Below are 22,043 nucleotides of genomic sequence, written 5' to 3' on the forward strand. Positions count from 1 at the left end.
CTGAGCCTAGAAGTTACCTACACATGTACTACTGTTTTCAGCTCATTCTCCCCAGGAAGGTATGCACCTGGAGAACTGAGAATTGAAGCTGATAGCAGACTCTCTTGACCACGGCTTCTAACTGTGCTGAAAGGCCAAATCCAGCAGCACCCCCAAACTGCAAACACTGTGTTTTGGGGGGATGTGACCCCATCCAGAGCTGGTTGACACACCCTGAATCCTGGATTTGAACCCTTAACAGCATGCACCTCTGTTTCTTCTGGGTTCAACTTCAAATTGCTTTCTCTCATCCAGCCAAATGGTCACAGGCATCCACAAGAATGGATGTCATGCCAAATGGCCATAGGAATTATACCAACAGACCCTAAGGAAACAGGAAGCGCCCCCAAAATGCTCCCGACTAATAGCACCCCAACAACCAAAGAGTCACATGCTCCAGCTCACTTCTAAGACCAGGCTGAGCATAAGAGGAAGTCTAGGAACACAAGAGGGACAGATTCCATGGAGGTCTGTCACAGCCTAGGCTGGATCCAGTGGGCTTTTTGGCCCCTTTCAGCTCTGTGATTCTATGTTTAGAGGAGGTACTGATGCATCTTCTTTGACCACATCCCATCCTGGACATGGACTCACCACCACCATTGGGAACCATTATTGTGTAGGGTTCCCACTCACTGGAAAGACTGTGCCAGTTCTCCTGCAGACCTTCCCATGGGAGAAGTGAGAGTGAGCAGCTGATGAATTAGTCTGGAGAGCAAACGAGAGTTTTGCCGCGTGTCAAACTCCCATCCCTTCATTGTGAGTTGTACACCATAATCCACAGCCCTGTCTTTAGGTTTTGGGCTGTTCATTTGCAAATACAGCAGGCTTTTTGAATCTTCCTTGGAAATGGTGACTCTTCCCTTCACCTTATAGAAGACAGCACTCAGCCCTTCCAAGGTAAGCCATTTGGGGACCACCAGACAGTATTTTGCAAAAAAAAAAAAACCCCTCACTTTTGACAGAAGAACTTCTGTGTCAATTCACATCGCCCCGAAAGGGCACTGGGCAGAGAAGTCAACCTCCAGAGCTGTGATGTGAGCCAGCTTCCCAGGTTTGCTGCCCACAGTGGTGAAGGTGGGGCTGGACGTTGGAGAGAAAGTCCAGGCAGCCACACCCTTGGGGCTCTCCAGGTGGCCACCCTGAGAGCAGCAGCAGGTGAGGGGGCCGCTGCCGGCAGGTGGGGCAGGAGCTCCTGGGTTTGCATGGTATGCAAGGGCTCTCCAGAGCTGACTTTCTCACACTGCAGCAGCTCTTTTTCACCTTATGCTAACATGTAGCAGGCAGGCAGGCAGGCAGGCAGAGTCAGGGGCCAGCTGGGCAGGCATGTTCATGGGTATGGATGCTGGTCATATTATTCAAGCTTTTAAAAATAAGCACTCCTCCTTTTCTAGAACAAAATCATGCTTATTCCCACATCAATTCATTTGACTGACTTATATTAAAGGGCAGAATTCAATAATTAAGAATGAATTAAATTAAGGGCAGAAGCAGGGTTGTATTCCTAATGGGACTTTGAAGTGAGTTTAAGCTATACTCCTGCACAGGCTCAAAGGATTTCTTTCTTTCTTATCAGAGTTAGCAGAGTTTTTCTTTTCTCACTCTAAGGAGCACGGAGGAATATTGCGAAGCATGGGAAGAACATTGGAAGAGCAGAAATACCAGTGGTGTACTTCCCAACTGAAGCTATGCACATGCGGGTCTAAAATTATCCTAGCTGACTCCACCACTGGCTACTGGTACCCAAGCTCCTTTCGACTGAGGATCGAACGCGGAGTCTTTTGCGCATGCAATGCATGTGCTCCACTTTTGAACTAGGGCACCTCTCCATTGTCAGCTCTCAGCATTTAGGTGCAGAGAAATCGAAAGATACGCTGAGGCAATACTGTAGGAGCAGCACACGTTTCTGAAACTGCGCAGAGTTCTGGGTTGCAGCAGCTGGCCCTTTCCGTGTGGCTCTTCGGTTGGTTCTGGACTCCGACGCGGGGGGAGCCTGGGCGCAGAAGAGACACTGTGATTATCTCATGTGACACGGACACCACAACAAACACCGGCTAGGCAGGGCATGTCCCCTATTCACCGAGCCTTGAAAGTCCCTATTGTGTAGCAGCACATGACGCATTGTGCAATGCACACCAAACACCCGGAAAACAAAGCATGTTTTGACTCTGAACAATGATCCCAAGGTGAGGTGGTGGAAAAGGGACTGAAGGGAGAACGTCTCAGGAGCCTGACATGGGGTGAGTTCAGGAGGAAACGCATCCTTCAGACTGTAGCTGGAGATGGCCAACAACGTATAAAGTGGTTGTTGGGAAGGATTGCTTCTTCCCCTGCTGCACACACTGCTCCTCTGTTGCCTTGTTGCTTCCAAGACCTGTGAGGTCAGAGGCAGCAAGTCAGATCTGCAACAAGCCGTAGATCCCAGCCTTTTCAGCCCTCCTTTCCCCGCCCTCGAATAATCAGCACTCAGTGTCCATTCAGTCCTCTTTGCGCTGTTTGTTTGTGAGGGGAATCTCTCCCCCATTAGATATTTTTTACTTCTGCAAGGCTCATGGCTTCTCAAGATTTTTGATTCCTTCCACTTGTCTGTGGATGCTGCAGTCACACTGGAAAAAGAATGGTGCCCTAATGGTGCCCTAAAGAGAACAATTCCCCCTGTGCATGATAGAAACAGAGTGAGTCAGAAGGGGTCTCTTGGGCCATCTAGTCTGACCACCGGCTCCAGCCGGCTCCTCTCATGACATGCCCACCATGGGCACATCTAGCCTTTTTTGTGATCCTTGCAAAAGGCGCATGCTAGGAACCAAAATGGAGCAAACATACTTCTCAAATGCTGTTAGGTGCCTTCTGCCACCATCAACTCTGGGCCAAATGACAGATTCATGCCAAAAAGATGACTGCATTGAACATGTAGAGATTTCTGCCAGCATAGCCCTAAGAATTGGGACCTGTGGCAACTTGGCACCCATGGGCTCTCCGGTGATGGGCCCAGATCAAGGGGAGCAGTACCAGAACGGGAACTGTTGTGGGAGTGGTGGGGTGATGATGATGAAGATAGGAAGTCAGGACAAAAAGTACAGAATGGAAAAGGATGGAACACTCTGTTTTGAGCACAGGAAATAAGCAGTTTTCAGGTGACAAATCGGTGGCAAATGCCAGGTGGACAGAAAATTCAGTGGGCAGGTGATGTGGCATCCAGCAGAGACCTGTGACTGAATGTAAAATGGAGGTTTCTTCCTCTTAGGCCTGAATAAAGGGAGTGAGTGGGCCAATGAAGGAGAAGCAGGTGAGGCAGATAGAAGCAGTGCATGCTGGAACTGATTTTCAGTCATGGGGACTGATGGGATACTGGCCACCATTGGGAGAAAAGATGAAGCACGGAAACCATGTGCCTGCTGAACCCTGGACATGAGGTAAGGGCAACATGCCACATGGACGCTGATTGGATGCTTCCACCTCCAAGCAGGAAGACTGCCTCCACACAGACAAGACTGTGGTTGAGTTGGGTCACACATGCTTCTTCCCACGGCACCTGGATGTTCTTTGCCATGTAGTCCTGCCACGTCCTTTTCACAAGAGCCCGGCTGCCTCAAGAAAGACTTGATTGCTTCCTGCTCATCTTAAAGCTAAGCTGCTTAGGCTTCCAGCTGGGCCAGTGTCCCTCCTGGAGGCAACAATTATCTTTCTGGTGCAAGCTTCAGAAATAGCATTCCATGTTGTCAAGCAAAGGTCACGTTGCAATGCAATTGTTTCAAGCCAAGAGATATTTATGCTGGCTTCTGCCATTGCAGCTGCCCCTGCAGAGTCTGGTCTTTAGTACCAAGATTTGGGCTTCTTCAAAGATGCTCTTTTAATAACAAAATTAACACAAGGCAGGAAAAGCAAACACAAATTCAAAAAGAATGATTCTCCATCTATCCAATAATAAGCTAAACTTCCAACTTCTTGAAAAATTTCATCCTTAGAACAGTATGGGCTGAATTTATTTCGTTAAAGACATTATCTGTACTTTCAGCTAACCTACTTTTGTGTTTTCAGGCTTCCCTGTAGCCCAGGGTACTTTTGTAAGAAAAGGAACTTCACTCTGCATTTAGCTTCATCCAGGTAAATAGGTTTAATTAAAGCATGCATGCCAGGAACTACAGGAGAGAGTTGAAGCATCCCCTAAAAACAGCAAGTGTCTGCACACGACAAAGAAAAGCCCCTTGCTTATATAGTGCTCCTTGCTATAAGGCGAGAAATAGAAAGCTATCGGGTTACTATGGAACACAAACAGCCACTACCAAAGCTGCCCCCATTAACAACCCTCATCTGCTTGCTTTGAGGTGGATTTACAGCAGGCTCAGACTTCGTCTTATGTCAAAACAAAAGGAGAGCTATAACAGACACAGATGGCATCCTAGGTTATCACAGATAGGTGTGATTTATTACATCCAGAGCTTTCTCAAACATGTATATTGTCATCTCAGAGAATACACAGGGTGTGCTTTTCTACCAGGACCGGTTGACCAGAAAATATTCAGAGCTTGAACACGTACTTCATCCACACCTACAGTCCAGGATAGGAGGGATCCCAGCTCCATTGTGGCACAGCATATAGAGGCAGCTCGATTTAATGCTGGCATCTCCAGGTAGAATTGGGAAAGATGCCTGCCTGAAATCCTAGGGATCTAATGCCAGTTGGTATAGACCAACTTGGTGCCCTCCAGATGTTTTGGACTTCAGTTCTCTTCGGCCTCAGATTAGGAATCCAGGGAGAGGTCATTCAAAACATCTGGAGGGCACCAGACTGGGAAAGGTTTGTACAATCTTGAGCTTCCACTCTGACTGTTCCAACCCTGAACCCTCAAGGATGTGCTCCAGCAGATCAGAAAACAAGCATGCTACCTTCCACCTGGATAACCCCACCTGTACTGTTACTCCCTGTGAGGTAAGGAAACCTCTGGGGAGAATGAAGAGGAGCTGTTGCGAAATGACAAAGCACATGCTTTGCCCACAAAGGGGCAATCCTCCAAGGGAGGCCCAGAAAGCAGCAACAAGGGGGCCTTTTCAGTGGTGCCCCTCCCATTGTGGAATGGTCTCCTTGCTGAGGCCTGCCTGGTTTTGACATTGCTGTCTTTCAGTGTCAGGTCAAAGCTGTCTCCTTTCCCAGGCATTTAATGGCATACGGTGGGTTATGTCTGCTGTTTAATTGGGTATTATTCTTAAGAAAATGCATACACTATTGTATGTATTTGCATATTTGAATTTCTAGCTGTTTTAAATTTGCATTTGTGTTTCATTGTATTCTTATTACATTTGTTTGTATTTGATTAACTGCTGTGAACTGCCTCGGGAGCTCTGGCTATTGGGTGGCATTTTATTTAAATACAAACATATGTGCAAAACGTTCCAGATTCAATTTCTGATGTACCTAAGTAGGGTTAGGAAAGATTTGCCAGTGCCTGCTAGCCTTCCCCAAGCTGAGTCCCTTGGTGTTCTGGACCACAGCTCTCCAGGTTCCCCTGAACTCATTCCATTTGCATTTCAAGACAGCATGACAAAAAGGATGCTAGACAACCCATCCTCCTTTGTACCCAATCAGATGGGAGCATGCTTTCCGGGATATGGATTTTTTTTCCAGGATTCCCTATGGCCCTCAGCTCCCATGAATTAATGTGGCCTGAAACTCTTCTCTTAGAATGAAGATACTAAGCAGCCTTCCCCTATGTGATGCCCTCCAGATGTTTTGGATTACCACTCCCACCAGCCCTATTAAAAATGCTGTCCAAGATTGATGGGGAAATAGTAGTAGAGTGGAAGGCTATTAGCCTCTGATAGGACCACGTTTGTACGAATTCTGGGTCAGTTGAAGTGGAACTGTTAAACACATTCTTAATAAAAATCAACCTTATCCCACCACTGTGCCCTGGACACAGAACAGATACCAGCCACTGCAAAGTTACAAATTTATTTTCTTTTTGAAATAAATACAAATAATTCATTAATAAACTTTCTCCAAGTAGACAGGTATAGCCTCTCAGTTACAGTCTGCTGCTCTTCCTTACACATCACACTGGAAACCCTGAAGCTGTCCTCTTGAAATAGGTCATTAACCTACACTAGAAATTGGTTCTTTCAAAATACCTGATTTACTCAGGTGTAGAGATGCTTGATTCTTTAAATGCTTGATATCCAAAATTCATTAGCTATATTAAGAAGGATGTAGCAAATAGATAGAAAGCCAGTGGAAAGACAAATCGGTAAAATCTAAAATTCCCATCTATGCTGGGAATCCATTGGGTTGCCTGTAGCTTCCCAGAATATAGCCCTGCAGACATCAAGTGAATAGCTTTTGAGTTGCAAAATCAATTCATCTCTCTACATTTACACTCATCAAAATAAATCTCCAAGACACTGTTGCATCTCTGTCTTATAAACTTCGCGGACATTGTCCAGCATCAATCCCAATCCTCAATTTCTAGGGCCTGAGGAACATGGGCAGCTGACTCTATAGGCTACCTTACTGCCATTAGTCAAGTGTTCCTCTTCTAAAGCAATTTCCTGATGGATCTGACTGGAGAACCCAGTAGCTTTTATGACTGCCCCAAAGCCTCGAGTAAGCAGACAGGAAGCAAACTCACCAGCAGGGAAGGCCTGGGGAGCCCAACTGCCATGCAAAATTACCCTTTGTACAACTAGGACCAACCAACTTTGCCATCTCCAGTTATCCTTTGAGGAGCAAAAGCAAAGGCTGAATGCATGCATGCTTTTGCACCTCACCCTTACTTAGTTAAGCAATTTACATTCCGGAAGAGGAATAGCTGCCACCAAGTGTTAGGTGGCATGGGAAAAAAAAAAAAAAAGACTTATGCTTTATTTGCCTGAAGGCTGCACCAAGTTTCCTGTCTTAGTGGAGTATTCACATAGGAAAATAGGCCTTGAGCAGTATTCACAAGGTCAGATACATACATATATACAGGTTTGAGTCACTCCAGCTTCAATCGGGAACTGCCGCTTTTGAAAAAATAATTTTAAAAAAGCCTGCCACCTTGCGTGGATTTCCCCACTGCAATCCCTTAACGTCAGAGTGGGGAAGCTCGTTCTTTCATTTTTTTAAAGTGTCAGATAGGAGCAGAAGGTAGACTATCTGCCTCAAAGACTTATTTCCAAGCAAGGCTCGAGGCCATTTAGATTTCGGGCTTGGTGCTTACAAATGCTGTTAGTTTTACCACTGGACATACCTTAAAGCAATCTAAAATTAGCTGGAGAAAAGAATAGCAGCAACATCTGTTAGGGGAACAGAGCAACTGAGATGACTGCTTTATTGGTCCTTGCTCAGCTCTGGGTAGGGGGCAGAGCCGTGTGCTGCAAAACACACTTTAGGTTAAATATAATGATACACAGTGGTTGGCTGCAGGTCAAGCCCCTTTCATCTAACAGGAAACCTCCATCGACTTGGGGCTTGGCTGCTCGGTGTTGTTTGCAGAGTTGGGAGTGAGCTCAATGCGGGTGTCTGTGTGAGCACGATTCCGGGCACCGTCACCAGTGTGGGACCGACTCCTGGCCCCCTCGCCAGTGTGGGACCGACTCCTGGCCCCCTCGCCAGTGTGGGACCTGCTCCTGCCGCCTTCAAGGGATGCGACGCTGGAACCAGATGCCGTGCGGGATCTCATGAGTCTGGTCATGCTCGCAGAAGGCACTGCAAAGAAAAACCATGCGCTAATGTAGCATTAACCAGCCTGGGGGGCCTTCTTCAAAAAGGACATTATGTAGATCAGTGACCACGGTGGACAAAATGGAAGACAAAAAGCTACAGACGGGGATGTGTTCAGTCAGGGAGATCATCCCACAGGCCAAGAAGAGAAAGAAAACATCCCTGCACTATCAAGGCAGAGTCTCTGCCCCTAAAGGTCGACAGGTGTTCCTGCCTTTAGGCAACCACATGAAAACACAGATGGGGCATTTGAGAGCAGTCACGGCCATGCCACTGTCATGGCTGGAGGTGAGACCCCACTGCTCCTTTGAATACTTTTTGCCTCTTCATGCAAGTAACTCACGAAGGGGCTTGCAATTTTGCTCATAGTCCAAGAACTGTCAAGCAAGCCTCACCACCAGAGTTTCTATATATTTGGAATACATAGAAATGTTATAATAATAATAATAATAATAATAATAATAATAATAATAATAATAATTTGGGACCCTCCCTCTTTTCACCATGATCTACTGGGAATGGAAAGTTGGGTACCTGCCAGGAAGTTCCATTTTGATCTGTTATGCAGGAGACATCCAACATGGGTTAACGCCTCCGACTGCCTCAGACAGGCAAGGAAAAGGAGAGGGAGAAACCCCCTTTCGAGATTTGGTAAACTCCAGGAGAGAAACTGTAGAGATATTAGAATGAACAGGGATGGACAGTCCCCAAGAAAGGGAACAGGGTGATGTCTGCTGTAGACCACGTCCGGATGGAGCTTCACTGATAAGTACCCAACTTTCCATTCCCATTCAGTGTGAACAGACTTCCATTATGGGATGGACAAAGATATTTCCTTAGTAGCTGCCTTTATTGAACATCCATTGTAATACTCTATTTCCAAAGGCTGATTCAGCAGAAGCATATTTGTCCATCTTATTATGTCTTACAAGCATGTGGTGGGAGGACCACGTTGCTGCCCTACAGATTTTTGCTAAGGGGAAATTAGAAAAAGACGTTGATTCACCTGCAGCCCTGGTGGAATGCATTCAGCGGGTGGCTACACTACTTGGGCCACAAAATTAATGTTGTAAGCCGCCCCGAGGCTTTGGTGAATGGGGCGGCATAAAAATGTTTTAATAAATAAATAAATAAATAAAAATTACAAGTGTTGCGCTACCTGGCAAGGGAAACTTTCTGCCCTGATGTGGTTGGATGAAAGGAAATGAAGAATTGGAACATCCACATTCCTCAGTCATCTTTGTTAATCGGGATGCCCCTTCTGCTCCAGACTGGCTCAGAGGGCAGAGGAACATGAGGCCCCATGGAAGGAAGAACCACTGGTATTCTAAGGAGTGTTACTTTTGCAAATGGAGGATAGATCCAGCTGGTACCTCTCCAAGAGAACTAAGACTTTTCTGGCAGAGTTTGAAGCCAGCAGAAAAAGAACCGCACGTGAGAAGAAAGCATCAAGAAATGCTTGATGAAAGCAGGAAGAATGGTGTGCAGGTTCCATGCAGAGACACAAGGTATACGTAATTGGATGGGAGAGACATAACTGTTCAAGTGGGGTGGGTGAGCACTAAGGGACTTGTGGCAAGCTTGGAAAAGGCAGAAGAAAGCTGTGACTCACTGCAAAGCATGTCCGTCTAACCCCACTTGTAGAAATAGGTGAAATTTGTCAGAGGAAATTTCTCCCAGGAAACTGCTTGCTATTGGAGGTAGCAGTGGCAGTCAGCTTTGCAGGCACTGGATGGGAATCCAGAAGGAAAGGAGTCCTCTCCTCACACTGGCTCACTGCTACTATTCTGGAGCCCAGTGGCAAGTCACTCATTTTTACATCCCCAAAAGAACTCTAGAACAAACCAACATCCAGCATCTTTTGCAGCTTGAGTCCAGTAATGGATGTTTAACAATCCAAGCGTGCTCCGTGCTTCTGCTTTCACAATTTACAACTTATGGTAATCCCGGCTGTACATCAGAACCCAGACACTCTGGATTGTTTAGGGCATAACAAAACTGGAGCTAACCCATGTTGTGCTGCTAGGCTAACACTGGGTCAACATCCTACACAATTCATGGATTCCACAAGCCTATGAACAGGGCAATCATATGCTGCATGTTGATAAGCAACAAGCATGCCAGAGCTTGTGGTGTTTGATCCTAGCAGATTTCAGCAGCCGGTGGGTTAAAGGTTTAACTGACCCACAAACTGCTATTTTTGCGTGAACCAGGTCATTCAAGGTGGCAATTTAACTCCAATCAAAAAAATTATTCCAGACATGTACTTACTGTATCCCATTCCCTGGATAAAATACTTGAAAGCTTCAGCAAGCTTTGCGGGCTGTAATGAAAGCATAACATTAAGGTATTGGCACATGGGGAACTGTCAGTGGGAAACTGCTAGTGTGGACTTCTTTTGGGCAACACTATTAACCTCCTCAGTAGCCCCAGGTTATCACGAATGGCCCAGGACTGGAAAAAATAACCGGCAATGACATTTACCAACTGAACCAGAAACAGTGCCACATGCTTTGCTTGCGCCATGTGCTCCCCAGTGGGGGAAGGCCTGGAGAGAGCAAAACCAGCTTTCTGAGTACAAGGGAGGCTGGTTCCCCAGCTGATGCACTGGGGAACAATGGAGTGGTCCTGCACCTTGTGCTCCAGTGGGGAGGTGTTCTAGCAGTTCCTACAAGCACCACTCTGCTGTAGGGCTTTTGAGCATGGGACTGGGACTCAGGTGACCTGGAGCCTAGCCCCCACTCAGCCATGGAGACAGCTAGGTAACTGGGCCAGTCACAGGCTCTCAGCCCAGCCTACCTCACAGGGTTGTTGATGTGGGGATAAGATTAAGGCGAATGATCCTACACCCTCTGCTCAGCCTTGTCTTTTAGCCACATGCTAGTGGACAGGGGACAACTCCCAAGACTCAGATTTGACTCTCCAATCCTTCACCTTCAATTGCTAGTACAAACTGAATGTACCACAGCAACCCCCACCCCCACCCCCTACAGAGCCCTTCAGAGAGCAAAATTTTACCTGAGACACCTGAGGAAGACCACCACAGTCAGCCATCTGTAAAACAGAACATGCATTTAACTGAGGGGCTCCTTTTGTGTTTAAGAGCTATTTAATAAATACTTGCCATTTTGTTGCACACAAGTTTAGCATTCTGAACCCCCACTCTACCCCAAAGTAGCAAGATTTGTGAAAGTGGGCTTCAGGTAAGACATTATCTGTGGATTGTTCTCCCCTGGAATAGCCCTCCTGTCAGGCCACATGTACCACAGCATGAGTACCACAGCATGACAACTTGTAGCCCTCCAGATGAAGTTAGGCTTTAACTGTCAGCATAGCCAATGGTGGGGGAACTGGATCACCTTCTGGTGGTCCACAGATTGCCCACCCCAACATAGAATAAAAAGAGCGGAAGGAATGCAAATGCGGTGCACTGCAGCCAGAAGAATACCAAGCCTTTTGCAAAAACACAACAAATTTGACCGAGCCAAACTTTATATTCCGTGATCTTAGCAATCAGAGAAGTATTTCATTCCGGTATAGATGTCCCACTGTCTTCTTCTGGATTAACTACAAGCATGGTACAATTCGAGGACAGCAGAGGGATTTAGGGTTAATCCATAGCTCAGAGAAGAGGCCTGGGGAATGTTAGCTCCTGAATGATGGTGAGCCAGTAAACTACTCATCATGGATTAGGTGCGCGCTCTTTCTCCTAACAAGGGCACTAGAACTTAGCTGGGCAACGGCTGCAGAAAGATAGGAGGTCAGGTGCCCCTGCCCTGTTTGTGGCAGCCGCTGGCTCAGGAAGAATTGTCATTCACCTTGACCAGGGGGAAACTCTGCACACCACCGCCTAAGCCTGCTTAATGGACTATTTCTGCTTTAGCTGGTTCTGACTGATTGTTTTAATTATTTTCGGATTAGATTTCACCTAGATGGGACAAAGTGGTTCAATTAGAGTTCAGCCATGCTGTAGGAAACACAACTGCGCTGGATTGTGACGGACAGTCACCATTTTAAATACAAACTGCTCCTCCGTTTGCTGTGCAGCAGCTGGCCACTGCGGGCACGCGCCACATTCTAGGTGCCTCCACCAAAGGAGGGCCAGAGAGGGCCGCCCCAGCAACAGCCCTGTCAATCTCCGGATGAGGCCCACCCGGCACTGTTCAGGGCCAGGATAAAGCCCCTTCCTTCCGTCCTTCCTTTCAGCATTTGGTGGGACAGGATGAAGTTTTGACCAGGTCTTGACTTTTTTTGGTTGTGGATGGTTGAAGCTTGTTTTCAAGAAAGGTGTCCCTCCCCCAGATGTTGTATGAGATTTACCTATGCACAGATAGCAACTTTATGTAAGGATTCATGCTTTAATTTTCTGTGGACTGCCAGAGAGCTTCAACTATTGCTTGATACAGAAATTTAATACGTGCAATAAAATGCAGGTCAGCTTTCTGCCAGCACACTCCACTCCGACCATCAGCAAACATTCCTTTTTGCTGCACAGGGAGGCAGAGCGCTACTGGCACGGCAGGTATGAGCACTACGTGCAGGTGACACCTCTCCTTCTTCCCAAGCATTTGCTGTGTGTGCAGATGGAGGGACTACCTGCTCCAGCTGCTGCTTTCTCTGTGCGCCTCCCACAGAAACAGGATGCATTCCACCCATCATAAAATCATAGAGCTGGAAGGGGCCTAGAAGGTCATCAAGTCCTGCACTGAGCAGGTGGTCGGACCCATGTCTCCCATCCAGATTCTAACCAGGGCTGACCCTGCTTAGCTTCCATTTTTTGGCTGTGTCAGGCACTTCGGGCTACATGGAAGCATAAATATGTTAGCATGAAGATGAGGGGGCCCTTTGGTGCAACTGCAGCTCTGGCTTTTAACCAACTAGCTCATTAGATGCCCTTGACCCCCATCCCCCAAACAGGCCCAACATGTTGCAAGCACTGGCTATCTAGTCCCTTGCTTGCACGCATACATACAGAAGTATTTTAGAAAAATCAGTTACAGTTTAGAAAAATCAGGTGTAATATTCTAGTTCTGCATCACACATTCAGCCACATTAAGTGGGTTTAATCAAAAAAAGGGTGGGAAAAAACAAACGTAAAACAGGCACAGATCACCATATTTCATGATTTGATGACCATCTAACCTCCACTTCCCAAACTTTTCAATATGCTTTTTCTGGCTATGTAGCCAGCCCAAAACCTAGTTTGTCTTCAACTTGAGACAGAAGTAAAGCAGCTTACAGAAGTAGGTATTTCCTGCTTATGGAATATTTAAGTTTTGAGGCTTAAGAAATTCCTCAAACTGAAGAATTATGTTACTTAACGCAACCATGGAAACAGGACCATTGCCCTCCCATTCAGGTTATGATCCTTTCTTAGCTTGTTTAGGTACACACAGCATTGCTACAGTTTTTAAACTGAAAGAGAACATTTATTTGCTTTATATTAAAGTAAATACAATAGAGATGTGGGCTGAGAAAGACTACCATTTGCCCATTCCCTCCCATGGATGTGTTTCTTTCTCTTAAGGAGCTACTAGCTCTGGTAAAAGCTGTTTGCTTGTGCATAAAAACAAAGACCCCACCTATCTGCAACTAAACGAATGAGCTTATGCATTCTAACTGGTAATTCAAGAGCAGCCTTGGATGCTGCAGGAGCAGCCATGCAGACCACTTGGCACTGCATGGTCTGCTTTGATTTATTAAATTTTATGAACAGCTTTTATATCCCATCCTTCACGGAACGTCTCAGGATGGTTTCATAAGGCAGGCGTTCGAGACTAAGTGGATCAAGTCTCGAAATTGCTTGGTAACAGACAGGACATTTACACAAGCAAACTTTCAAATGACAGGAGAATCTCCATCAAAAAGAGTTACAGGGATTCCCACACTGTTACAGATGTGCCTTCTCATCAGCTGGGGGCAATGATGGGAGGAGACAAAGTGCTGCTCTTTGTTATCTGACCTTCTGAAAACTAACCCCTGGCAGGATTAAAATCCATTATGGAATGAGTTTCTAAATGCAGTACTGGCAGCATTATCTTTTGACCTCTAAAATGACTTGGAGTCCTAATGCATGTAGAAGAATATAGGTCAACAGCTCAGGATATAGTAGAGAAAAATGCAGTTCCACAACCTCTGCCCTTCACTCCCCTGCATCTTCCTCCATGCCCCACAACAATTTTACAGCAGTGGTCCAGTATATGTCATGCCCAAGGAAGTCTTTTGCTACTAGGTTCAAACACTTATAACCATTCCAACAAACAGCCAAGTACTTTACGACAGCTGAAGAATTCTGCTTTTGGACTCTGTGCTTATGTTTATTACCTTTAGAAGTGTTGTCTTTGTAGGGTCGAGTTTAGCATTGCAATCCACCTATTCGGTAAGGGAAAGAGGGGGGAGAAAAAGGTGAGACCTCTTTGGATTCAATAGCAAAACATCTGTTTCAATAAGGTCCTCAAAGCCATCGCTTCTCATATTCAAGTAAAGCATAACTGGCACAGATTTCAGGGGGCATCCACAAGTGGGTTAAGCCTGTCAACTATGAAATCCAGGGCAAGAAGACATGCTGAACAGTGCTTGGTTGTTTTGTTATTTTAAAAGCCCAGACACAGGAGGTTTTAAGGACTGGGGTGTGTGGAGGGGTCTAACCTCTCTCTTTTCCTGCTACAGTTCCACTGAAAATCAACCGTCTCTGCTGTTAACTGACTTGGTATTGGTCTCCAACTGGAGCTTCCCTCTCAAAAGAACAACTGTGTGGGTGAATTTTGCTGGCACTATGGCATGAGAGGAAAGATGCTCACACCTTTTTCTATGGCCCTGATCACATGCTCCAAACCTCCTTTTTCTGGTTCTGGAAGGATATTCCAAATTTCCAATCCCAAACTGCCAGTGACACAATTGGAATCATGTGTGTTTCCCTCCTCAAGTGCCAATAGAAAGAAGCTTTAATTCTACCCAGCCTTTTCGGATGGCGATTATAACACACTTTGTCCTCTGGTCCTTTGTCCAATGTGAAGGTTTCTTTCCAAGGTATATGCCCAGAAGCCAGTGTTGCAGCAGCTAGAGGGTCCAGACTAGAAGACCCCGGTTCTAGTCCCCACTTAGTTAAGAACCTCACTGAGTGGACTTGAGCAAGTCACTGCCTTTTGGTCTAATGTCCCATGTAAGTTTGCAAGGTTTGAAAAGAGGAAGGGAGAGAATGCTGGAAATGTGTGCAGCAAAATGACCAAAGAATTGTCTATCACACACTTCTAAACACCGGCAGATGACAATGCAGCAATACTGAGGGACAGCCACATGCAGCAGGTGGGCCACATGTGGCTTACTAAGGTCAGGCGCATGGCTGCATTCATGCTACTGCGCTGTGACAGCATGCCTTGGGTCTATGCAGAAGCCCTGTGAGAGTCTAGCCCTGTAGCCACTTCCAGGAGTTCTTGTGAAGGGACAGTACTGCTCCCAACCCTCCGAAGTGGCTCATCTCTGCTCTTGCCATCTGAAGTCATCAACTTTTTACTGCATTCTAGTTTTCTGAAATCAACCCAGAAGACGTTGCCAGCACCCAGTTCTTGCCTGCAGTGTTGCAATTATGGGCTTTCTTACAACACTTTGATTATTAGGCAAGATAGGAGAGAAAATAATTCAGAACTATCAAGGTGGATGTATTACAGAGCAAATGGCTTTCCATGGTTGGAGTCGTGTGGATGACAAGCACGAAACTACAAGTTAATCTGTACATACCACAGCATCGACTGCAGGAGAGCTGTCTCCGACCACCAGCAGTGAAGGGCATCTGAAAGCAAACAAGTAAGCTAGCAGTCATTTCTATAATTAGCTCTTAATGGCTTCATGCCTTTAAGGAAGTGGTTAAAACCAGAGAAGGCTTTAGATTGTCAGTAGAACAGCATGATACTGAACTTGCAGTGTTGCTGAGCAGTAGGACTTGCTGCTTGCTGAGCTTGAGCCATTTCAGCTGCTTAGCTAAGCTACAGCTGTCTTACAGGCACATCTGGGTGCCTTCTCATCTGTAACAAACACTGGATGCAACCCAATGATATAAGTAGAACCACTGAAATAAGTGAGACTTGGATGACGCATTGAATGCAATGAAGTGCTCAGATCAGAGATGGACCTGACCTATTTGGGAGCAACTTCCAAAAGCCCCAGCCAGCATGGCAAATAGTCAGAAACAAATACAGAGAATCGCTTTTTGCCCCCCAGCCCCCATAGTCTAGGTTATGCTATCTTCCTGAAAACCAGCAAGACAGAACTTGCCTTGAAGTAGGCAATGCAGTCAGGTTGTATCTAAGATCATTTGGTTATGATGCCATTTTAGAAGGCATCTTTACTTAAGGGCCATACCACTTCTACGAATAATCTCCACAAAAGATGCACTTTAGCGGGTTGACTGTCCTTGAGGCGCATTACAAAAAGCTATTTAAGAATGTAAGATCCAAGCTGGACCCCACCAAGAGCCTACCTGGTCCAGTGCTCCATTGGCACAATGGCCAATCAGATGCCCATGGGAAACCCACAGGAGATGAATGCAGTAGCACCCTCTCATTTATGTAGCCTGGAAACTGCCATACAGAGACATGCTACTTGATACTGGGGGTAAGGTATGGCCATCATGATGAGAGCCAGGATTAGCCATCTCCTCCACAAGTCTAATTCCCTTGTAATGCTGTCCAGACTTGTGGTCTTCCCTAGAACTTGAGGTAGGGTTCCATAGTTTAGCTGTGCACTCTGTGATGAAGTATTTCCTTTTATCTATCCTAAATTTCCCATCACTCTGCTTCAGGGATGCTGAAGTCATTGTATGGCTCCAAACAGAGCTTCTCTGCCTCACTGGATCGAGACTGCTATGGCCATTTTTAATTTACACTACCAGAAAAGTTCAAAAATTCAGCCCCAGAAGAAACAAGCAGGAAGGGAGGGCCTGTGTGGTATTAGAGTAGGGCAAAGAAGGTGGACAAACAGTCCTCATATTTATATGAAATCAGAGGTAGGTTTGTGCTTGCTGTCACACGGAATCTTATGTTCAGGCAGAAGGGTGGTGGGAGACACTGGCCCTTCTGACAAGCAGGCTAATGGGTCTTTCAGCTTATCCAAGAGCATCATGGGAGCTGTCATGAAAGAATTCTCTTTTACTGGTTAAAGGAGGTTTTTCAAAAACCAAGCGACTTGTCCATTTACAGCTAAGGGACTAAGTTTTGAGATAGTGCTTTTGCACAACTTGATAATCAAGTGTCAAAGCATGACAAGTCACTGCACACATTGCTCTGGGCCTCAGTAACCAGGGCAGTGCAAGCATAAGCCAGTTACCTCTCATTTTTCTAAGTAGTTAAGCCCTGTAAGCTTCAGTCTGTTGAGCCATCAAAAGGTCAAGAGACTTAAGGTTTGCCTACATCACCTTTTTCCTAAATGAGATTAAACACCAACTTTTAACAGTGCTAACATACCACTTCCTCATGTTTACTGTTCAAGCTAATGCTTTAAAAGCTGTGGAGGAAGTAGGTGAGATGGTGGAGGAGGTACCCAAGGGAGGTAGGGCAGACAGTCAAAAGCTCTGGTTGTGGCTGCTTACCACACTGAACACTGAGCCTCTTGGCCTCTGTCATGGATATCAAATGGTTAAAATTGACTATTCATGTGGTTTAGAAGGCCCAGCTCTGGCATACTAAGTTTACACAAATGCAATGTTTAGAAGCAAGTGAGGGGTTTGTATGTGCACATGTTCCTCAGTAGATTTACCTTTGGGGTTTGCAAACAGCACTATTCCAAGGATTCATCTCTGAGAAACTTATGAGAACCAAAGGTTCCAGTGCAGGATCCCTCTAGGATCCTAAGTACTTCAAGACTTCCTTATTCCATAGCTCATCTTGGTCCTACTTTCAGCAATCTTCCCTGCTACTCAAAAATGATATCTGAAGTGATAAACTCAGAGGTGCCTACCTCAAGCAGTTCTTATAGCATGCACTACTTACACCAGACTCGTATTTAGACTGAGATGGTGTTAAGCCACAACTATTATTACTCGCATAACACACCTCTAAGGAGACCTAATAAACTTGCATAGAACTGCTTCCTCAGAGTTTTATCATTCCTAAAAACTGAAGCCCAGAAGATTCATTTCCCCCTTCCAAACCGATGGATTATGACATACTTACTGTAGAGTAACAGAAGCTGTTCCAGGCATAGGACGCTCAATGTCAAGATCTCTCCGGCTGAAAAACAAGCAAGAGGAAATTAAATACAGGCACTTCTGTGCAACATTTAAAAAGAATGAAAGAGATCACTGTTATCTGGAGTTGGCAAGATGTGACTATGTTAAGGGTAACATGGAATCCCTAAGGCAGATCCGTTTGCTTCCATCTTTAAGGTTTGAGATGTCTAGGTTTCTAAGACAAGGTCAGTATTTGAAAAACACATGAAAACCAAGGCACACAAAGACTCCATGTGAATCCTTTCAAATCCTGATGTTTCTTAGTCCTTTCCCACTGCAACCTCCACATTTCTTTCAAGGGGTTGAAACAAGATTTTAAATTTTGATAGATGCTAACTGCGACTTAACTGCAAAATCCAGAAAATATTTCAGCAGAGGCAGTATCAAGGGTTGGCATGGTTTGGCACCTGCCAAGGGCCCCACCAGGGGTCTACTGATGGAAGCACCCTGGAGCTGTTCCTCCTTTTCCCCAGTGTAGCCTGCATGTTCACCCACCTTTTGCTGTACTCCAGGAAATGGTGGTGGTGTGAAGGAGGCGCAGTGCTTGTGACTGCTTATTTGCTTACTACCACTGCTTGCGTGTGAAGCAGAAAACCAGTAATAACCCAGATATGTACTCAGAAAGATGCACATACATGGGAACTGAGGTTTTGAACTTTGCTTGAGCCAAGAGATCATCTGTTGTCAAGATCTAGCAACTGGTGGCTCTCTGGAAGTTGGACTGCAACTGCACCAATCTCAGCCAGCATGGTGAGGGAAGATGCGAGTTGCAGTGCAGCAACATCTGGAGGCCATGAAGTTGTCCATCCCTAGTGTAGAAGATGCCCAAGATTTCCTGGTTCCCCCAAAATGGTCAGAGCACCAAAGGCCCAGCAGTAGGTTACCTGTTGTAGGAGTTGACAAAGAGATGCAGATTGTTTTGATTCATATCATGGATGATGTGCTGGCGGTAAGTATGGATCAAATCATGGTTGTTGTGAATTTCTTCCTAAATTTAAGGAAAGCTCTAATTAAAATAACTTTAACAAGACCACAAGGGGTACAGTATCTTGCAACACATGGAAACAGTGGTCAGAGATGCATTTTCTTCCTCTCAATATGAGAAACTGGGGTCTTCTGATGAAACTCATTGTTGGGAGATTCTGGACAAAGAAAGGATGGACTTCTTCATACAATGCATAGCTCAAGTATGGAATCTTTACCATAAGAACTGGATGGCTTTGAAAGGGGACTGGCAAATTCATGGAGAAGGTGGCTATCGGTCACCTCTAGTAACCAAGAGGGTATGCCTATGTAGACCAGCTGCTGGGAACATGGGTGGGAGAGTGCTGTTGCTCTCCTATCTTCCTTGTGGATTTTCCCTGGGAAGCTGCTTGGCCAACAGAATGCTGGACTAGATGGACCTTGGGTTGATCCAGCATGGCCCTTAGGTTTGAAACAGCAGCATGGGCTTTTCTTCATGGATGGCATACTGCTCTTTAGTCTGAAGGTCTGTTTCTATATCGATTGACTATACTCTCCAATACACTCCTAACAAGCAGCTATGTTTCAAAAGCTGAAATTTTCCTCTATCCTTGTAACATACAGCTACTATAAGTGAAACATGCAATGCAGAACCTGCTACAGAAACACAAAGTGAATGTTTCAAGTGTTGCAGGAGTGGTTTGATTATTTTTCAACCAATATTTGTTGCAGCATGAGCTTTACAATGAGTGGGAGCACCTGAATTGTAATACCAGTGTGTCCACCCTTCAGGGAAGAGTGTCTGTCCAGCCTGGGCAAGCTACAAGCAGTTCTCATGTCTTAGAATCCATGCATGCCAAACTATAGTTTTGTACTGACTTTCCACCTTCACCCCATTTAACTAAGGTGTCACTCACAGGGAAGGGTGAACCTAACAGTTTTAATTTCAGTGTTATAGAACATACTTACCTTGCTAAAAAGGTGTGAGATGACCATATCTGGTAAGGCATGAGCCCATCCAGAGATCTAGAGATTTTTGAAAAAGGCACATTAGGACTCAAAGCATTTCATATGGTCTCACCCCCTCTGATTAAACATGCACTCGGATTCATCACATAGTGCAATGCCTGCCCATGCACACAAGCAATGTGTACACAGTTATGCCATGTTAGATTCTTCTATTAAGCAATGAATAGGGTAATACCTCATTAATTGCACATGCAACCTTTTAAGGAACTATATTTGCATATTTCCATGGCTCCAGAATTGGCAGGAAAACAAAAAGGCAAGAAACTTGAGGCAAACCCTTTCACCAAGAATCTTTGCAAGCTCCATAATTCTACAAAAGTTAACACAAGTTTAACACTGGTGAACTAGATTTTAAGCAACTCCATGTAAATCCTATACCTCCCAGCATCCCCCAGCCAGTTTGTGCTCCTTAACTGGTGATACTTAAAATCCCAGTGTCTGCAGTCAATTTTAAGTCTGTAAGTCAAGGAAGTCTTGGATATGTTGAGACAGAAATCCTAGAACTCTCGACATCTCCCCAGAGAACCGAGACTTCTAGCACCCCTTAGAAGAAGCTAAAAGGGGCACTATCAATCATCTACTTTTTCAGAACAGAGTGGGACTGCGCAGAGGGAGTGCATGCTACAAGTTTGGAGTAGGCTCAAAGATATAGCACCCAAGCACTGCTGCAGAAAGAGGCATTTGTGTGTGTTTAAAACACAACAAAACTTTTGGCAAACACAACAGTTACCTTGGTTGCTGCCCAGTCCATCCATCCCTCGGCACATGGGTTCACATTGATAAGGACAAGTCCTTCCACCATATCAGGATAGTTAAGCTGCAGATTGAAAAGTCATGTGAACAAGTGGCCAGGCATGACAGAAAAACAAAACACAACATGGAAGTTTTTGTTTCTAGGAAGAGGACTTAACATGGTTTGGGAAAGGACACAGAACACTCCAACATCTCCATTTTCAAAAGCATGTGGGAAGTGAAGCTTGTCTTTGTGAAGATGAGATTGCAATCATCACCCACTGGGATTCAGGGAAGAAAACTGGCCCAGGATAAAACACTGGTACCAAAAAAAAGAAACAAACAAAAAACCCCAAAACAAAAAACCCACAAACACCCCCCCTTCAAAACAAGCAAAAAAAAATAAAAATAAAAATAAAAAACAAAACCCCCAAAACCCTCACAAGGGCTTTGAGTTTTAGAACTAGTCACTTGTCAGTTGGCATTCAGCATGTCAAAGACAAACTGTGGAGAAAAGTTTACATATGCTTCTACTATCACTATGAAACAACTAAGAGACTTCAAGAAAGCCTTATGAAAAGAACTTACAGCAAATCTGGTTAAGATGTAGGCCCCAGCACCTGTTCCCATTCCAATCACACTTTTCAACCTAAAGAAGGCAGTCACAAATAGTTACATCATGCTTGCAAAACAATGCTAAACCAAGTTTTGATCTGTCTCCCATCACCACACTTTCTGATGCAGCTGTTTCATATTACTTTGTGCTCAGTAGGAACTCCATGTCATGTCAAACTACAGTAGGATGACTTAGGGCAATGCAGCACTGATCCCCCAACAGAACACATCTTATCAGCCTACTACCATCACCACCCAAAGCAAACATCACACCTCACCAAACAAAATAGAACAAACGCAACCAGGCAAGGTACAAACCAGCAAATCCACCAAAAGGTCCAGGACTGGAAAATGTCCTAGACATACCTGGTTTCAGTAGCTGACTAGCAGGCTAAACAGTTTGTTCTCTTCTTTCCATACATCCTCTCATGAAATTGGTAAAATTTTATTTGGCTTGCTTAGCATTTGCTGCAAGAACTAAATAGATGTGGGGTACTAAATGCTCATTTGTTTTTAAATATTTAAGGAATAAAAGTCCATGCTAGAACCAAGCCATCATGATCTTTGGCACACTTTTTAAAAAAGGTGAGGGTATCACATAAAACAGGGAAAGATCTGTTATTATGCCAGCTCTTATTTACTCTAACAGGTAAGCTCCCATCCATTTAAGGCATCTATTGAACAGTGACTTTACAGCAACCAGAATGACAGGATCTTTGTAGGAACAGTCCATAATAATGAGAAGGTCCA

General features: G+C 45.1%; 1 protein-coding gene across 1 annotated transcript in view; it reads right to left on the reverse strand.

The window, feature by feature from the left end:
- Positions 1-5,970: 5,970 nt before the first annotated feature.
- The window catches only part of NDRG1 (N-myc downstream regulated 1), a 48,274-nt gene continuing 32,201 nt past the window's right edge, over positions 5,971-22,043 (reverse strand). The window contains exons 7-16 of the mRNA XM_044450398.1: positions 21,267-21,327; positions 20,677-20,763; positions 19,887-19,943; positions 18,839-18,942; positions 17,899-17,955; positions 15,470-15,521; positions 14,057-14,104; positions 10,751-10,786; positions 10,004-10,055; positions 5,971-7,717 (exon numbers count right to left, since the gene is read on the reverse strand). Coding sequence (XP_044306333.1) covers positions 7,452-7,717; positions 10,004-10,055; positions 10,751-10,786; positions 14,057-14,104; positions 15,470-15,521; positions 17,899-17,955; positions 18,839-18,942; positions 19,887-19,943; positions 20,677-20,763; positions 21,267-21,327 — 820 coding nt within the window. The 3' untranslated portion in view covers positions 5,971-7,451. The remainder of the gene's footprint in view (positions 7,718-10,003; positions 10,056-10,750; positions 10,787-14,056; positions 14,105-15,469; positions 15,522-17,898; positions 17,956-18,838; positions 18,943-19,886; positions 19,944-20,676; positions 20,764-21,266; positions 21,328-22,043) is intronic.

The sequence above is a fragment of the Varanus komodoensis genome, unplaced genomic scaffold (assembly GCF_004798865.1).
Source record: "Varanus komodoensis strain SLA01 unplaced genomic scaffold, ASM479886v1 scaffold66, whole genome shotgun sequence".
Classification (NCBI taxonomy): Eukaryota; Metazoa; Chordata; class Lepidosauria; order Squamata; family Varanidae; genus Varanus; species Varanus komodoensis.